Source organism: Haematobia irritans, chromosome 3 (assembly GCF_050003625.1).
Source record: "Haematobia irritans isolate KBUSLIRL chromosome 3, ASM5000362v1, whole genome shotgun sequence".
Taxonomy (NCBI): domain Eukaryota; kingdom Metazoa; phylum Arthropoda; class Insecta; order Diptera; family Muscidae; genus Haematobia; species Haematobia irritans.
In genome coordinates this window covers 130700555-130718329 of record NC_134399.1, presented here as the reverse complement: position 1 = coordinate 130718329, position 17775 = coordinate 130700555, and the positions used below count along the sequence as shown (strand labels likewise).

At 27.8% G+C, this 17775-nt stretch overlaps 3 protein-coding genes across 4 annotated transcripts in view; 1 reads left to right on the top strand and 2 right to left on the bottom strand.

Annotated features, from left to right (window-relative positions):
* The window catches only part of per (period circadian regulator), a 34778-nt gene extending 34560 nt beyond the window's left edge, over positions 1-218 (top strand). For both annotated transcript variants that reach the window (XM_075299640.1, XM_075299641.1), the window contains exon 14: positions 68-218. The gene's annotated coding sequence lies outside the window, so the exon portion shown is untranslated. The remainder of the gene's footprint in view (positions 1-67) is intronic.
* Positions 131-17581, bottom strand: Ogg1 (8-oxoguanine DNA glycosylase). Its single transcript, XM_075299642.1, has 4 exons — positions 17381-17581; positions 12616-12733; positions 12183-12548; positions 131-322 (listed from the first exon to the last, which is right to left on the bottom strand). Exons 1-4 carry the CDS (start codon positions 17560-17562, stop codon positions 233-235), a joined length of 756 nt encoding a protein of 251 aa, XP_075155757.1. The 5' UTR covers positions 17563-17581; the 3' UTR covers positions 131-232.
* Positions 4519-5934, bottom strand: LOC142229100 (uncharacterized). The gene is made up of 2 exons (XM_075299643.1): positions 5149-5934; positions 4519-4783 (listed from the first exon to the last, which is right to left on the bottom strand). The coding sequence occupies exon 1, from the start codon at positions 5720-5722 to the stop codon at positions 5153-5155; it is 570 nt and encodes a 189-aa protein (XP_075155758.1). The 5' UTR covers positions 5723-5934; the 3' UTR covers positions 4519-4783; positions 5149-5152.
* Positions 17582-17775: the final 194 nt, after the last annotated feature.

The following is a 17775-nucleotide window of genomic DNA, read 5'->3' as shown; positions in this document are numbered from 1 at the left end:
TTCAGGTTTATTTGCATCTGTAATGGGAGATTGTGATTTTTTTCTTTTTATTTCATTTATCTTTCAGATTTTTTTATTCATATAGACATATATAGCCGTTTTGTACTATGAATTGTTTGCAGCTGTATAATTTGTTTTACTGTAGTAGTAATATTAAATGTTAATATATTTCAATAAACTTAAAAACATATACGATATGTATACATATAAACATACAACCTGATTTTTCCATTTATTTGCTACGTTTCTTTTTCGGACCTTGTAAGGATTCCTGTTTATGAGAGTCAGTTTGAAACTGACGTAGTTCGGAGCAAAAGAGAACCTGTAGAAGATAGATGAATATATTATTAAAATGAAGGAACAAATTGCTTTAAATTCGTTATGGAGAAATTATATTTTATTTCACCATGGCCGCAGTTTTATAAACTAATCGAATTTTGATCATGCTAACTATCCTCTTTTGTATTGATCAGTAGATCACATAACTCATCGAAAAATTACGTACGTTAAAGTTCGGCATTTAAAATTTTTCGGAAGTAATTTTTTCCAAAATTTAGATAGCAAAACAAATTTCTGCAAAATTTGGAAAAGTGTAGAATGCTGAATGCAAGGTTGCCACTCGTGCCAAAAATAATCTACCAAACTTCGAAGAAAATTTTACCAAAAATCTACTAAATTAAAAAATCTTATTTTGAACTTCTTGATCAAATTTTTGTGGTTAGAATAAAAAATGTTGTTTTATTCGAAAGAAATATTTAATATTGAATTTATAGAAAATTTTGTCAAAATTTTATTTTTATAGAAAATTTTGTCAAAATTTTATTTTTATAGAAAATTTTGTCAAAATTTTATTCCTATAGAAAATTTTGTCAATTTTTTTTTATAGAAAATTTTGCCAAAATTTTATATCTATAGAAAATTTTTTCAAAATCTTATTTCTATTGAAAAATTTGTCAACATTTTATTTCTATAGAAAATTTTGTCAAAATTGTATTTCTATAGAAATTTTTTTTCAAAATTGTATTTCTATAGAAAATTTTGTCAAAATCTTATTTCTATATGTCAACATTTTATTTCTATAGAAAATTTTGTCAAAATCTTATTTCTATAGAAAATTTTGTCAAAATTGTATTTCTATAGAAATTTTTTTTAAAATTGTATTTCTATAGAAAATTTTGTCAAAATTTTATTTCTATAGAACATCTTGTCAAAATTTTATTTCTATAGAAAATTTTGTCAAAATTTTATTTCTATGGAAAATTTTGTCAAAATTTTATTTCTATAGAAAATTTTGTCAAAATTTTATTTCTATAGAAAATTTTGTCAATGTTTTATTTCTATAGAAAATTTTGCCAAAATTCTATTTCTATAGAAAATTTTGTCAAAATTTTATTTCTATAGAAAATTTTGTCAAAATTTTATTTCTATAGAAAATTTTGCCAACATTTTATTTTTATAGAAAATTTTGTCAAAATTTTATTTCTATAGAAAATTTTGCCAACATTTTATTTTTATAGAAAATTTTGTCAAAATCTTATTTCTATAGAAAATTTAGTCAAAATTTTATTTCTATAGAAAATTTTGTCAAAATTTTATTTCTATGAAAATTTTGTCAAAATTATATTTCTATAGAAAATTTTGTCAAAATTTTATTTCTATAGAAAATTTTGTCAATGTTTTATTTCTATAGAAAATTTTGTCAAAATTTTATTTCTATAGAAAATTTTGACAAAATTTTATTTCTATAGAAAATTTTGTCAAAATTTTATTTCTATAGAAAATTTTGTCAAAATTTTATTTCTATAGAAAATTTTGTCAAAATTTTATTTCTATAGAAAATTTTGCCAACATTTTATTTTTATAGAAAATTTTGTCAAAATTTTATTTATGTTTATTTATTTAATCTACCAAACTTCGAAGAAAATTTTACCAAAAATCTACTAAATTAAAAAATCTTATTTTGAACTTCTTGATCAAATTTTTGTGGTTAGAATAAAAAATGTTGTTTTATTCGAAAGAAATATTTAATATTGAATTTATAGAAAATTTTGTCAAAATTTTATTTTTATAGAAAATTTTGTCAAAATTTTATTCCTATAGAAAATTTTGTTAATTTTTTTTTATAGAAAATTTTGCCAAAATTTTATATCTATAGAAAATTTTTTCAAAATCTTATTTCTATTGAAAAATTTGTCAACATTTTATTTCTATAGAAAATTTTGTCAAAATCTTATTTCTATAGAAAATGTTGTCAAAATTGTATTTCTATAGAAAATTTTTGCAAAATTGTATTTCTATAGAAAATTTTGTCAAAATTGTATTTCTATAGAAATTTTTTTCAAAATTGTATTTCTATAGAAAATTTTGTCAAAATCTTATTTCTATAGAAAATTTTGTCAAAATTTTATTTCTATAGAAAAAATTTTCACCATTTTATTTCTTCAGAAAATTTTGTCAAAATTGTATTTCTATAGAATTTTTTTTTCAAATTGTATTTCTATAGAAAATTGTGTCAAAATCTTATTTCTATATGTCAACATTTTATTTCTATAGAAAATTTTGTCAAAATCTTATTTCTATAGAAAATTTTGTCAAAATTGTATTTCTATAGAAATTTTTTTCAAAATTGTATTTCTATAGAAAATTTTGTCAAAATTTTATTTCTATAGAAAATCTTGTCAAAATTTTATTTCTATAGAAAATTTTGTCAAAATTTTATTTCTATAGAAAATTTTGTCAAAATTTTATATCTATAGAAAATTTTTTCAAAATCTTATTTCTATTGAAAAATTTGTCAACATTTTATTTCTATAGAAAATTTTGTCAAAATCTTATTTCTATAGAAAATGTTGTCAAAATTGTATTTCTATAGAAAATTTTTGCAAAATTGTATTTCTATAGAAAATTTTGTCAAAATTGTATTTCTATAGAAATTTTTTTCAAAATTGTATTTCTATAGAAAATTTTGTCAAAATCTTATTTCTATAGAAAATTTTGTCAAAATTTTATTTCTATAGAAAAAATTTTCACCATTTTATTTCTACAGAAAATTTTGTCAAAATTGTATTTCTATAGAATTTTTTTTTCAAAATTGTATTTCTATAGAAAATTTTGTCAAAATCTTATTTCTATATGTCAACATTTTATTTCTATAGAAAATTTTGTCAAAATCTTATTTCTATAGAAAATTTTGTCAAAATTGTATTTCTATAGAAATTTTTTTCAAAATTGTATTTCTATAGAAAATTTTGTCAAAATTTTATTTCTATAGAAAATCTTGTCAAAATTTTATTTCTATAGAAAATTTTGTCATAATTTTCTATAGAAATAAAATTTTGACAAAATTTTCTATAGAAATAAAACATTGACAAAATTTTCTATAGAAATAAAATTTTGACAAAATTTTCTATAGAAATACAATTTTGACAAAATTTTCTATAGAAATAAAATTTTGACAAAATTTTCTATAGAAATAAAATTTTGACAACATTTTCATAGAAATAAAATTTTGACAAAATTTTCTATAGAAATAAAATTTTGACAAAATTTTCTATAGAAATAAGATTTTGACAAAATTTTCTATAAAAATAAAATGTTGGCAAAATTTTCTATAGAAATAAAATTTTGACAAAATTTTCTATAAAAATAAAATTTTGACAAAATTTTCTATAGAAATAGAATTTTGGCAAAATTTTCTATAGAAATAAAACATTGACAAAATTTTCTATAGAAATAAAATTTTGACAAAATTTTCTATAGAAATAAAATTTTGACAAAATTTTCTATAGAAATAAAATTTTGACAAAATTTTCTATAGAAATAAAATTTTGACAAGATTTTCTATAGAAATAAAATTTTGACAAAATTTTCTATAGAAATACAATTTTGAAAAAAATTTCTATAGAAATACAATTTTGACAAAATTTTCTATAGAAATAAGATTTTGACAAAATTTTCTATAGAAATAAAATGTTGACATATAGAAATAAGATTTTGACAAAATTTTCTATAGAAATACAATTTTGAAAAAAAATTCTATAGAAATACAATTTTGACAAAATTTTCTGTAGAAATAAAATGGTGAAAATTTTTTCTATAGAAATAAAATTTTGACAAAATTTTCTATAGAAATAAGATTTTGACAAAATTTTCTATAGAAATACAATTTTGAAAAAAATTTCTATAGAAATACAATTTTGACAAAATTTTCTATAGAAATACAATTTTGCAAAAATTTTCTATAGAAATACAATTTTGACAATGTTTGGGAATAAACTAATGAAAGCTGAAAAAGAAAATTTTGCCTTTCGAAATAATAACACGTATAGAAATTAGATTTTAAATTCAAATTCAAACAAGTTTTATTTATAATTATTTCAAGTGTTATTTTAATTTTAGTTCATTATTTATGATTAGGTTTAAGTTTTAAATAGTAATTAAGTTTTACAACTAGATTTAAGAATTATTTACAAAAGCAATTAGATTTGAATTCAATTTTGGGAAATGGTGTAAATAAGGGTGAGTTTTAACTTTAACAAAATATACAAAGGGATTGTGCAATATAGTTGTAAGGCAAAATATTCAATGCAATGACATGGAACTTTAGTGCAATATAGAATTAAGTTAAAATTTCTATTATTGTGTGTACAAAGTGTTGTGATCTTTTTCCTTTTTTTTTGTTGATGACGTTTAATTATGTTGTCGGCACTTTTATGTTTGGGTTTCTTTGGTTTGAGGAGTCGATGGGGTTTTATATGTGTCACTAATTGTTCACTGTGTTTACCTGTAATTATATATGTTCTTTAATTGTTCACTTTAATGTTTTAATTTATTTTAAGGAATTGTTCAATAACAAATTTTCACTTGACTTTCGCGGGGGCAGACGAGTTCGCACGCACGTATTTGTTTACTTCACGATCGGTTCAAGACTGGTCGTTGCCCTTTTGAGTGATGCTTAGCAGCATAAACAAAGCTCAGCGACAAAGCTACAAGCATCGATCAAAGGGCAAACTTTCCAGGTAAACAAATAGAAAAGCAAAAGGACACAACGATTAAAAATTATTTGTGCCGCTATGCACAGTATGTCAAAACGGGTTCAAAGAAACTTTGAACATTCTGCCCCCCGCGAAAGAGTGTAGTTTACCTTACCTCTTCATCTCGTTTCCTGTGACGAACTACTCACTGGTCCCACAAACACGTATCCCCAATCGGTCAGCTGGGCGAAGACACGTCCTAAGCCGGTTTCGACAACTCCGTCTCTCCTGAGGTAGGCATATGGACCAGCACCAATTTCTACATCGATTGATTCATTGCCCCTTGGATCGATATCAGCAAGAGGTCGGGCTTCCATAGCGACGGTGGGATCTTCTATTATTGGGTCAGAGTAGGGTCTTCGTGGCAGGTCCCGTGTCACTAAGGCCTTTAGTCGATAAACGAGCCGACTACCATAAGTCCGGCATCGCAACCGAATACTTGCAAACCTGTGTCCATTTCTTTCGGTGGTTGGAATGCCAAGTCTCGTGATTGTGGAGGCCGCAACTCTTGTTGATGTAGCTGCCTGACACAGCAACACCCTGACACTGGCCCAGTCCTCGGAGTTTTCACCTGCCATATACACTTGCGCCGTTGGTATGAACACAGAGGATCGGTGATACGGCAATTCCACTGGAGGGGGCGTGTAGCGACCAAATGTTTCCCTCAGTTGAGGAGCCCCATGCAACATGGTATGGTGTCGCAAGTTACACTCCCTGCACGCCGTGAGGACTGGACAGTCTGGAGCTAGGTGGCTGCGTGCCAGGCAGTTGCGACAATAGCTACGTCGCTCTACAGTCTCGTACCGTTGGTATGGGGTCTGCTGGCGGAAACGATGACAATTTCTGAGTGGGTGGTCATCTTGACAAAGCCCACAAGCAAATTGCCAATGAGAAGGGCGATAGCGTGGGTCGTTGTTACGGCTACGGTGTCACTCAAGCCTGTGACGTGAACTAAATTCCTCACTGTAGGAAGTTGCAATCTATTTTTCATTTTTTCTGAAATAAATGTTGACTGTGATCCAGGGTCAATTATTGCTCTGGCATCATATTTTTGTCCCTTTGATTTTATCTGTACAATGGCGGTAAACAACAGTGTTTCTCTAGGTTGTGGAGTGGGTCTGCCTTCTTGCAGCGTAAGAGTCGTTATACTAGGCGTTTCAATATTCGATGTGGACTGTATACAAGGTAAATTCGATGATTGTTGAACAACGTTGGAACGAGCGGCAGCACTTGTATTAGGTTGTACTCCACCTCGATCCTGATTAACTAAGTTGAGAGCTCCAGTACTTGTACTAGGTTGTACTGTGTCTCGGTTATGATGAACAAGGGTGTTGAGAACGGCAGCACATGTACCGTCTCTTGTGTTTGTAGGGTCGCGGGCCTCATTACCCTTATGTAACAAGTTATGGTGTCTTTGATTACATTCCCTACAACTAAAACGACTTTTACATTCCCGTACTCCATGATTCTCAAATAAACAATTATAACAACGATTCGACTGTTTCACTATTTGAATTCTTTCATTAATAGATTTTTCCAAAAATTTGGGACAATTTCGCAGCATATGGTTTGTCCGACAAATTGGACAACCACTCTCATTATGCCTGCGACTAGGGTAAATATTTCTTGAATTGTTATCGGCTTGCGAATTACTACTGAGTCTTGAACCAGAATTATTTATTTTTTGATTTACATTGGTTTGAAAACTATTTACGCGACTCCCCCTTCTATCAAAATCAGATCTAGATTGATTGTATTTCGAGTTTTGAGTTTTAATATTTCCCACCGATTCCAAAGTTTTAAATTTATGTGACAAAAATTCATCTAATACGTGCCAACTTGGTAGGGTCGAACAATCCTCTAAACTATTCTCAAATTCTTCCAAAAAGGTGCGAGGTAATTTTGTTGAAACAAGGTATACTAAAATTGGGTCCCATTCTCCCGTGTCTACATGTAAAGTTTCCAAAGTTTGTGTACAAGTACTAATTGTGCGCTGTAATTTTTGTATAGTTGAAACATTTTCAATTGAAACAGTGGGCAAATTAAAAAGAATTCTAAGCTGTTCGTTAACTTGCATTCGTTTATTTTCGTACCTACTTTCTAAATTTCTCCAAGCTATATCGAAACCTTCATTAGTTAGGGGTACATTTGTAATAATTTCCCGCGCTTCTCCTGAAGTTTTTTGGGTCAAATGGAATAACTTTTCGACTTTACTCAATCGTGGGTTATTAATGTAGATTGCAGAGAATAAATCTCTGAATGTTGGCCATTCACTGTATCCGCCCTTAAAAATGTCTGTGTCACATGGTGGCAATCGCAAATTTGGGGTCGAATTTGGGTCTACTGCGATGTTTTGTGTCATTGATTCCCTAGCTAATTTTTCCTGACTTTCCCGTTCCTGACGCGCTAAGATTTGTGTGCTAATTATACTTAAACCCCGTTTATAGACGTCCATACCGTTTTTATAATGGCCGCGAAGCTTATCCTTATCCATCGGAGTCTCTCCCTCATCTGGAGTCCTATCCCGACAATTTATGTAAGCCCGCCTAACTTGATCCCATAACGTATTTAGCTCAACTCGAGCTGCCTCTAACGCATGGAGATCTTCGGTTGCCGCCTTAACAGAACAAATACTTTCAACGTCAACTAGGTCATTTAAACAATTAACAAATTTTTCTTTCAAAATTTTATCCATGATGTACTTTAAACTTTTTTGCACCAGTCAAAAAAAACTAAAATAAATCAAATTTCGCGAAAGAATAATTTAGTTTTACTCAAGAAAATTCGATTTTTCTAAGGGAAACTATATTAAATGTAAATATCTGCGCGAACGATAAAATTTGTGGGGTCAGAAATAAATTTGCGGGGTCAAAATTACGAAAAATTACAAAAATCAAATTTAACACAACCGAAATAGGGTCAGTAGACGAAATTGGGCCAAAGTTACGTAAAAAAATTTTTTAAAAATTCCCCAAGACTGGATATTCAAAAAACTTTTACAATAAATTTCCTAAAGGGCGAGGAATTAAACAAATTTAAAATTTCCCAAAACCACAAGGTCAAACAAATCAATTAAAATTTCCCAAAAAACAGGAAACCAAACAAACAATTTTTTTTTTAAAGCACGATGCTCAATTAAAATCAGCGATAAATCGCATAAATTAATAAATACAGATCAAGAGTAAAAAAAAAAAAAAATGTGTCAACAAATTCACTGAAAAAAAAAATAAAATTATCTTGGTGCCCAAAAAATCAAATATATATATATATATATTAAAAGAAATTTGTAATTTTCCTTACCTTTGTATGGGTCAGTGGGTCTTGAAAATTACAAAGATATAACCAAAGACTACAAATATGGGTCACCAAGATTTATAAATACAAAAATAAATTCAAGTTGAAAAAATCAAAAACTACAAATTTGGGTCGATTAACATTTGTTTCAGCTTTTTAAACTCCAAAGTAAAATGTTTCAATCAATCGATTTAAAAATTTTCCCAGCGCCAATTATTTTAATTTTCCAAAATGATCAAAAGTTTTTCTCGAAAAAATTTTCGTTAAATTTTTCACTCCAAAAAAAATAATTTTGCAAATTTTCACTTGTTTTTCCAAAAATAGTATTTAATTTCAAGCAAAAAAACGAATTTAAATTCAAAAAACATTTTTTTTCAAAATCAATATTTTTACCAAAAAATTTCTCTCTGTGTAAATTTTTACCGGTCAAAACTTTATCCCCATTTAATTTAATTTAAACAAAATCGAATTTAAATTCCCGAAAATTCCTCCAAAAAATTTCGAAACAAAAATTTCTTTCCGTGTAAATTTTCGCCAATCCAATTTCTATACCGATTTTTCTTAAATTTTTTCAAGTGTGTCAAAGCAAATGGGTCATCCAGTTGTGTCTTTTAGCATATCGTAAATTCTTTTTTCCTTTTCGTGTTCCAAAAAATTCAAAAAACTTGAAAAAACTGTACTCACTTTGAAGATTATAGGTATGTGTGTGTCCAAAATGTTTGTGATCCGTTACCTTTGTGGCGTCGATTTTTGATGTTGAGTCGCTGTGGTGTCGTGTTTTGTTGTTTTTTGTCGCCTTCCACTGGAAACTGTTCTGTATTTTGTTATTGGACAATTTGTAGTTTATAAAAACCGTTGTTACGGTTTTGTCCAATTTTTTCCACAAATTTTCTAATTTTTAAAAAGTTTTTGTTTTTGTTTTTTTTGCACGACCGAACCGATTGTTTTGTTGGATAAAATTTTAAACAAATGGGTTAATTTGGGTTTTGGGTCACTCACTGGCAATTTTTCAGTCAATTTTGCATCTTAAACAAGTTTTCAAAATTTTCACGAAAAGCGATTAATTTTTTAAATTTCCAAATTTTTCCGAATTTTTTGTACTTTTTACGTGAAAACAAGCCTTTTTACTGCCAAATTGATTGAAAAATTGCTAAAAAACACACACACAAAATGGGTCACAAAGATTCAATTTTTTCAAAAAAACACTAATTTTTTCCAAAATTTACTAATTTTTTTTCAAAAAATTTTCAAAAATTAATTGTCCAACGTTCACTTTTTATTTCTCACAATTTAAAGTTTTTCAATCATACCAATGCAGTAACCCTTTATTTTACTTACTGTAGTGCCACTTTGGTTACCCTTTTCTTGTATGTCCCATATATATGTATATACGCTTGTATATGCATATGGATATTTTTCGTTGTTTACTGCTTGTTGTTCGATCGATGGATCACTGGATGGTTGGCTGAGTAGTGTTGTTGTTGTTTTGATTTTTCTATTTCTTCTTTGGTTACTGTTGGTTTTCGTTTGTTGCAAGGGCACAGGCACTTTGAATGTTTTTCAATATTGTCTTTTGTAAAGGGTTTTTTTTTTTGCATTGATATTACACTGGGTATATTTGACAATGATATTACACTGTGTAATTTGGAATATTTTATTTTTTTTAATGTAAATGAAAGTTTATTAAATTTTTTTCTTTTTTAAACAAAACTAATTATTGGGTCACTGGTTTTTTTTTTTTTTTTTTTTTTTACACTTGGAAAAAAATCACATTACACCGAGAAAAAAATTTTACACTTTCAAAAAAATTATGTTTTTAATTATTTAAAAAACACAAATCCGGTTCGCAATGGACCAAAATGTTTGGGAATAAACTAATGAAAGCTGAAAAAGAAAATTTTGCCTTTCGAAATAATAACACGTATAGAAATTAGATTTTAAATTCAAATTCAAACAAGTTTTATTTATAATTATTTCAAGTGTTATTTTAATTTTAATTCATTATTTATGATTAGGTTTAAGTTTTAAATAGTAATTAAGTTTTACAACTAGATTTAAGAATTATTTACAAAAGCAATTAGATTTGAATTCAATTTTGGGAAATGGTGTAAATAAGGGTGAGTTTTAACTTTAACAAAATATACAAAGGGATTGTGCAATATAGTTGTAAGGCAAAATATTCAATGCAATGACATGGAACTTTAGTGCAATATAGAATTAAGTTAAAATTTCTATTATTGTGTGTACAAAGTGTTGTGATCTTTTTCCTTTTTTTTTGTTGATGACGTTTAATTATGTTGTCGGCACTTTTATGTTTGGGTTTCTTTGGTTTGAGGAGTCGATGGGGTTTTATATGTGTCACTAATTGTTCACTGTGTTTACCTGTAATTATATATGTTCTTTAATTGTTCACTTTAATGTTTTAATTTATTTTAAGGAATTGTTCAATAACAAATTTTCACTTGACTTTCGCGGGGGCAGACGAGTTCGCACGCACGTATTTGTTTACTTCACGGTCGGTTCAAGACTGGTCGTTGCCCTTTTGAGTGATGCTTAGCAGCATAAACAAAGCTCAGCGACAAAGCTACAAGCATCGATCAAAGGGCAAACTTTCCAGGTAAACAAATAGAAAAGCAAAAGGACACAACGATTAAAAATTATTTGTGCCGCTATGCACAGTATGTCAAAACGGGTTCAAAGAAACTTTGAACAGACAACATTTTCTATAGAAATAAGATTTTGACAAAATTTTCTATAGAAATAAAATGTTGACAAATTTTTCAATAGAAATAAGATTTTGACAAAATTTTCTATAGATATAAAATTTTGGCAAAATTTTCTATAAAAAAAATTGACAAAATTTTCTATAGGAATAAAATTTTGACAAAATTTTCTATAAAAATAAAATTTTGACAAAATTTTCTATAAAAATAAAATTTTGACAAAATTTTCTATAAATTCAATATTAAATATTTCTTTCGAATAAAACAACATTTTTTATTCTAACCACAAAAATTTGATCAAGAAGTTCAAAATAAGATTTTTTAATTTAGTAGATTTTTGGTAAAATTTTCTTCGAAGTTTGGTAGATTAAATAAATAAACATAAATAAAATTTTGACAAAATTTTCTATAAAAATAAAATGTTGGCAAAATTTTCTATAGAAATAAAATTTTGACAAAATTTTCTATAGAAATAAAATTTTGACAAAATTTTCTATAGAAATAGAATTTTGGCAAAATTTTCTATAGAAATAAAACATTGACAAAATTTTATTTCTATAGAAAATGTTGTCAAAATTTTATTTCTATAGAAAATTTTGTCAAAATTTTATTTCTATAGAAAATTTTGTCAAAATTTCTATAGAAAATGTTGCCAACATTTTAGTTCTATGGAAAATGTTGTCAAAAATTTATTTCTATTGATTATTTTGTCAAAATTTTATTTCTATAGAAAATTTTGTCAACATTGGAGAGGAAATTTTTGGCAACATTTTATTTCTATAGAAAATTGAACCTCTTAATTGGAGAGGAACATTTTGCAAAATCTACCAAAACATCAAGAATTCTACCAACAGTAAAAAATCTATAACTGTGGCAACCGTGTTGGTAATTCGTTTTGGAAACAGTTCATTTTGACGGGTTTTTGATCAATAAAAAATACATACAAAAAACATGAAAAAGGCGGTATGTTTCAATTGAAAAAATTATCTGCATTAAAATTAGTCCTTTTGAGGAAGAGTAACTGCAAAAATAAACTGATTTCCAAAGCGAAACCGAACATAGTACTACCTTAGATAGCATATACATTTTGAGAACTTCTTAAATTTATATGTATTTCTAATAATTTACTTACGGCTTGCGCCCAACCCGCATATTCTCCATATATATTCCGAAATGTACCAGCAATATCCTCATAAATTTTTGGGGTAACTGCTTTGACTCCACGTAAATTTGGCATATAAACATTTTGTGTTATTTTAAATATGTGTGTATCAATAGGTACAGATTCCAAGTGATTTAAGGACATAAGGCATATACAATCAGCAACTTTAAATCCAATTCCAGGCAATTGAACCAATTCGTTTCGAGCTTCATCATACGACAAGCTACGCAGTTTATCAAACCACTTTAAACCACCAAATTCATTAATTTTCTGAACCGATTGAGCTATAAACTTAGCTCTATATCCAAATTTGGCTGAGCGTAATCGAGACTCTAACTGAAAGGAAGAAAGGAAGTACAATATATATAAATAAATGAAATCAAATCTTTGATTTTATACAGACCTCATCTTGGTGCTTAACTAATGAATCCAATGATGGAAATGTGTACTCGTCTTTAGAATTGAAATGTCCAATTTTATTGCCATAGTTAGAACAAAGCCATTGTATCATGGTTGAAATTCTAAATACAAAAATGCAATGAATGAACAGTGGCCGAAAAACAACAAAATGAAACGAAATAATTTAATAAAAATTAAACAAACTATATTCAGAATCACAAATTAGAACAAATTATTTTTCTTATACAAATCGAGTTACTCTCGAACATAAAACCAATTATAATTTCAATTTCTGATTATAGAGAACAATATTGCCAGATTTTAGATTTATTGCCCAAGTTCTGATTTTTGAACTCGTATAACGCAAAATTTTGAAGTATCAATAACTCTATAAATAAATACCTTTGTACGATATAGTTTTTACATATACCTTTTTATATTGTTGTTCTGACTGCATATAAAAGATATTATATTCTCCAGTGGCTCCTGATCTAATACACGTACTGCTTTAAAGGAATTTAATCGGATCTCAAATTTTAGGTTGGATTTTTCTTCTACATTATTTGATTTTTGTAAATCATTAGATATTATATATTTTTAGTAATAAGCTTAGTCTGTAAGGATTGTAATGCAAATCCAAAGACTGAAATAAATAAATAAATAAATAGAATTACTGATGGTTTGGTAGAATTTGCGAAATATTCCTTTCCAACTAAAAGCTACACAAATTTTCTATAGACAAAATTTTCTTTACAAGTATAAATTTTGACAAAATTCTCTATAGAAATAAAATGTTGACAAACGTCTCTGTAGAAAAAATTGTGACAAAATCTTCTACACCGAAAGAATTCTCTTCGTTAATTTTACGAAGAATTCTTCATTAACTATTCTTCCTGAATTCTTCATTAAAATAACGAAATTTTCATTCATTTTCGTAAATTTTACGAAGAACATTTTACGAATATACGAAACTTCTACGAAACATTCTACATTAACTTTTCTTCGTACTAAGTTCGTACTTTTAACGAAACTTTCTTCATATTTCATGAATTTTGTGAAGAAGTTTTTACGAATATTTTACGAAACATTCTGCGTTAAAATTTCTTCATAAAAAGTACGAAACATTTTCTTTGAAATAACGAAGAATTTTCATTGAAAATGTAAAATTTCCGTTCGCGGCATTAAATTGTCTTTTATAATGTGCTTGAGTGTATTCCTTTATTCTATTTTTTATGCAAGTCTATGCTACTTCTCATTTGGGTGATAGCGCGCTATGAATAAAAGTGAACCAATAAAACTAAAAATTATTCAAAAACTTAAGATGTAAAGTAGTGATGTCATTTTTCACACTTGCAACTACAACCAAATGCACTTTCGACTATAAATTTTTTTTCTAAAAGTTCGAACATTTTTCAGAAAAAAGTACGAAAGTTTTTCATAAAAAGTACGAACATTTTTCATAAAAACTACGAAAATTTTTCATAAAAAGTACGAAACATTTTCATAAAAAGAACGAAATTGTTTCATAAAAAGTACGAAGATTCTTCATAAAAAGTACGCATTTTTTTCTTACAAACTACGAAAATTTTGGAAGAATTTTTCTTCGTAAAAAGTACGAAATATTTCGTACTTTTAATGAAAAGTTTCTTTGGTTGTAAAACAATGACAAATTTCGTACTTTTAACGAAATTTTTCGTTCTTTTTACGAAGAAAATTCTTTCGGTGTATAGAAATAAAATGTTGATTTCTATGGAAAACAAAATTTTGACAAAACTTTCTATAGAAATAAAATTTTGTTGTTTTTTTGATTTCAGCTTAAAACCATACATTGACTAAACTACAAGTGTAGCTTAACCATTTTCTTTTCAATGGCTCTATTAACCATGTTCCTTAATCTATATCTGTCCATAAAGCTCGAAAAATAATTGTATAATTAGATATAATGCATTTGGACGTCAATTGCCTGTTTCGGTATCAGGCTAACATGTAATATAATAAGCAACGATGAGCCCGTCGTAAAACTAGGAAAAACACGACTAATGTACGCGTTAGAATTGTTGTTGTATCCTGGAAACCAGTTTCTGTTAATTGCCATATGTTGTAGTTGACTGTAGAAAAAATAAGCATTGTTCGACTGTTCACCACTTAGGTGAATTCTAACAAATTAGCTTTCTAAAAATAAATTTCGTGTTGTTGCATTACTATGTAACAAAACGAAATAAAAATAAGATTAAGGGACTTGTAAGTTATATGAAAAGATGATGTACAGTGGGAGAAAAGATGATTCAATTTGTAAGAGGAAATTTCCCAAATGTTTTCTCCATAAGGAGTTAGCATAAAGGGCCCAAAATTGAGTTATCTCTCCCAGCCAGATCTATACTAAAGGCTGTGGAAAGGTTCATTCGCCCGAACCGAAACATGTACAGTCCAGGCGTGTATAGATTGGTATCTGGCGTTTTCTTTTCAATGGCTCTATTAACCATGTTCCTTAATCTATATCTGTCCATAAAGCTCGAAAAATAATTGTATAATTAGATATAATGCATTTGGACGTCAATTGCCTGTTTCGTTATCAGGCTAACATGAAATATAAAATAAAATTTTGTCAAAATTTTCTATAGAAATAAAATTTTGTCAAAATTTTCTACAAAAAATAAAGGTTGACAAAATTTTCTATAGAAATAAAATTTTGACAAAATTTTCTATAGAAATAAAAGAAAATTTTCTACAAAAAATAAAGGTTCACAAAATTTTCTACAAAAAATAAAGGTTGACAAAATTTTCTATAGAAATAAAATTTTGACAAAATTTTCTATAGAAATAAAATTGTGACAAAATTTTCTATAGAAATAAAATGTTGACAAAATTTTTTATAGAAATAAAATTGTGAAAAATTTTTCTATAGAAATAAAATTATGACAAAATTTTCTATAGAAATAAAATTTTGACAAAATTTTCCATAGAAATAAAATTTTGACAAAATTTTCTATAGAAATAAAATTTTGACAAAATTTTCTATAGAAATAAAATTTTGACAAAATTTTCTATAGAAATAAAATTTTGACAAAATTTTCTATAGAAATAAAATTTTGAAAAAATCTTCTATAGAAATAAAATTTTGAGAAAATTTTCCATAGAAATAAAATTTTGAGAAAATTTTCCATAGAAATAAAATTTTGAGAAAATTTTCTATAGAAATAAAATTTTGAGAAAATTTTCTATAGAAATAAAATTTTGAGAAAATTTTCTATAGAAATAAATTTTTGAGAAAATTTTCTATAGAAATAAATTTTTGAGAAAATTTTCTATAGAAATAAAACTTTGACAAAATAAGAGTTTTTCGTTTGGTTGGTTTTTGGTAAAATTTTCTCCAAATTTTGCTAGATTATTTTTGGCTCAAATGGCAACCGTGGATGCAAGTCCTCTATATAGAAAATTTGTCAGAAGATCCTAATTTTCGAGATGACTGCCTCTGAAAATTTTATATTTTTATAATCCAAAGTGATGCGCAAAGTGGGCTACCACAAACCCTAGGTTAGGTTAGGTGACAGCCCAATCAGGCTCACTTAGACTTTCAGTCCATTGTGATATCACATTAGGGAACTTCTCTCTTATCACTGAGTGCTGCCCGATTCCATGTTAAGCTCAATGACAAGGGACCTCCTTTTTATAGTCGAGTCCGAACGGCGTTCCACATTGCAGTGGGATAATCCACCGCCGAAAAACTTTTTGGTGTTAGGACGAAGCAGTAATCGAAACCACCCTTGTGGTATGCAAGGCGGGCATGATAAGCATTGCACCACGGTGGCTCCACAAACCCTAAGTATGTTAAGAAGAGTGGTCGAATTTTGCTTGTGCACAGGGTAGTTTTTTTTTTTTTTTCATTTCCTAACAAGTCCATTAACGAAGCTAAGATATTTGATACGTTTTTTGGTAAAAGATGATATATATATGTTTTTATATAGGAACCACGCAGCCTTCGATAATGTACTATAAATGGCCAACATTGATTCATATATTGATATAGCCCCTATATAGACATATCTCGCTACTTTTCTTTTTAAAATTAAACAAGTTATAGATATATGATATTGATCTCGAAAGTACTAAACAAACTCGAAATAAAGGTGGTCCATATTCATTAAGATTTTATTTTCTGAATTTTTAATTTCTCGAATTTCCTGACATAAGTAGTTTATATCAGCCAGTTTCTATAAGGTTCTAATGAAGACATTCTCCCTAATTTATGAGCTTGATTTACCTGAAATTAGCTTGATTATCTCTAGATTCGTAAATAGAAACGTCGATGTCGGCTTTATGTTGTGTGATATTAATTTATCCTCCACATATACTGGTTTCTTAGTTTTATATGTCCGGATTTTACAATGTACAATGTACATATTTGGATAATATATGTATAACTATACTAGGTATATTTTGTGCGATGATTATTGAATCTTAAATGAACGATAATGACAAATTCCGAACGACAATGAAAAATTTGTACTCCAATCGAGTTCCATAATACTTATACTGAAATGTCGAAATATCTCGGTGGATCATCTTCGGGTCCAAGGGTATGGTGGTTTATATTTACATATATTACATTTAGGTTTATTTTGTGCGATGGATACCGAATCTTAGAGGAACGATGGCAATTGCGGGACGGCCTTCCGACAAACAATATATGTACATTACATTTTGTACCCCAATCGGTCAACTTGTGGTAAAAGTAGATATAACGAAAGTTTTGTTGAGAGATATCTTACCGAAAACTTTGGCCTCCCAATAATGTCAAGTCTAAATTCAATTCAGTCTTATCCACTTCAATTGTCCCTTGAAATTCGGTCATATTGTGAGAACTCACTGAATATGGGAAGGCTTGGAAAAGTTGAAGTATTGGCGGCTTTTTTGCATAATTTAAAAACAACAAACAATTGCCGGTTGCCATCAAAATATTAAAATTGAACAGCTGATCGATTTTGAGTCATCGATAGGGTGATAAGAAAAATCAATTTCACACAAATATCACAATTGAATTGTAAATATATAAAGATAATCGATCAACAGCGGAAATTCATGTAAAAGTAGAATTTAGATAAGGCTATATTCTATTCAGACAAAATTTAGTTATTTTCACTACTTTTACATTCACTCATTTTAA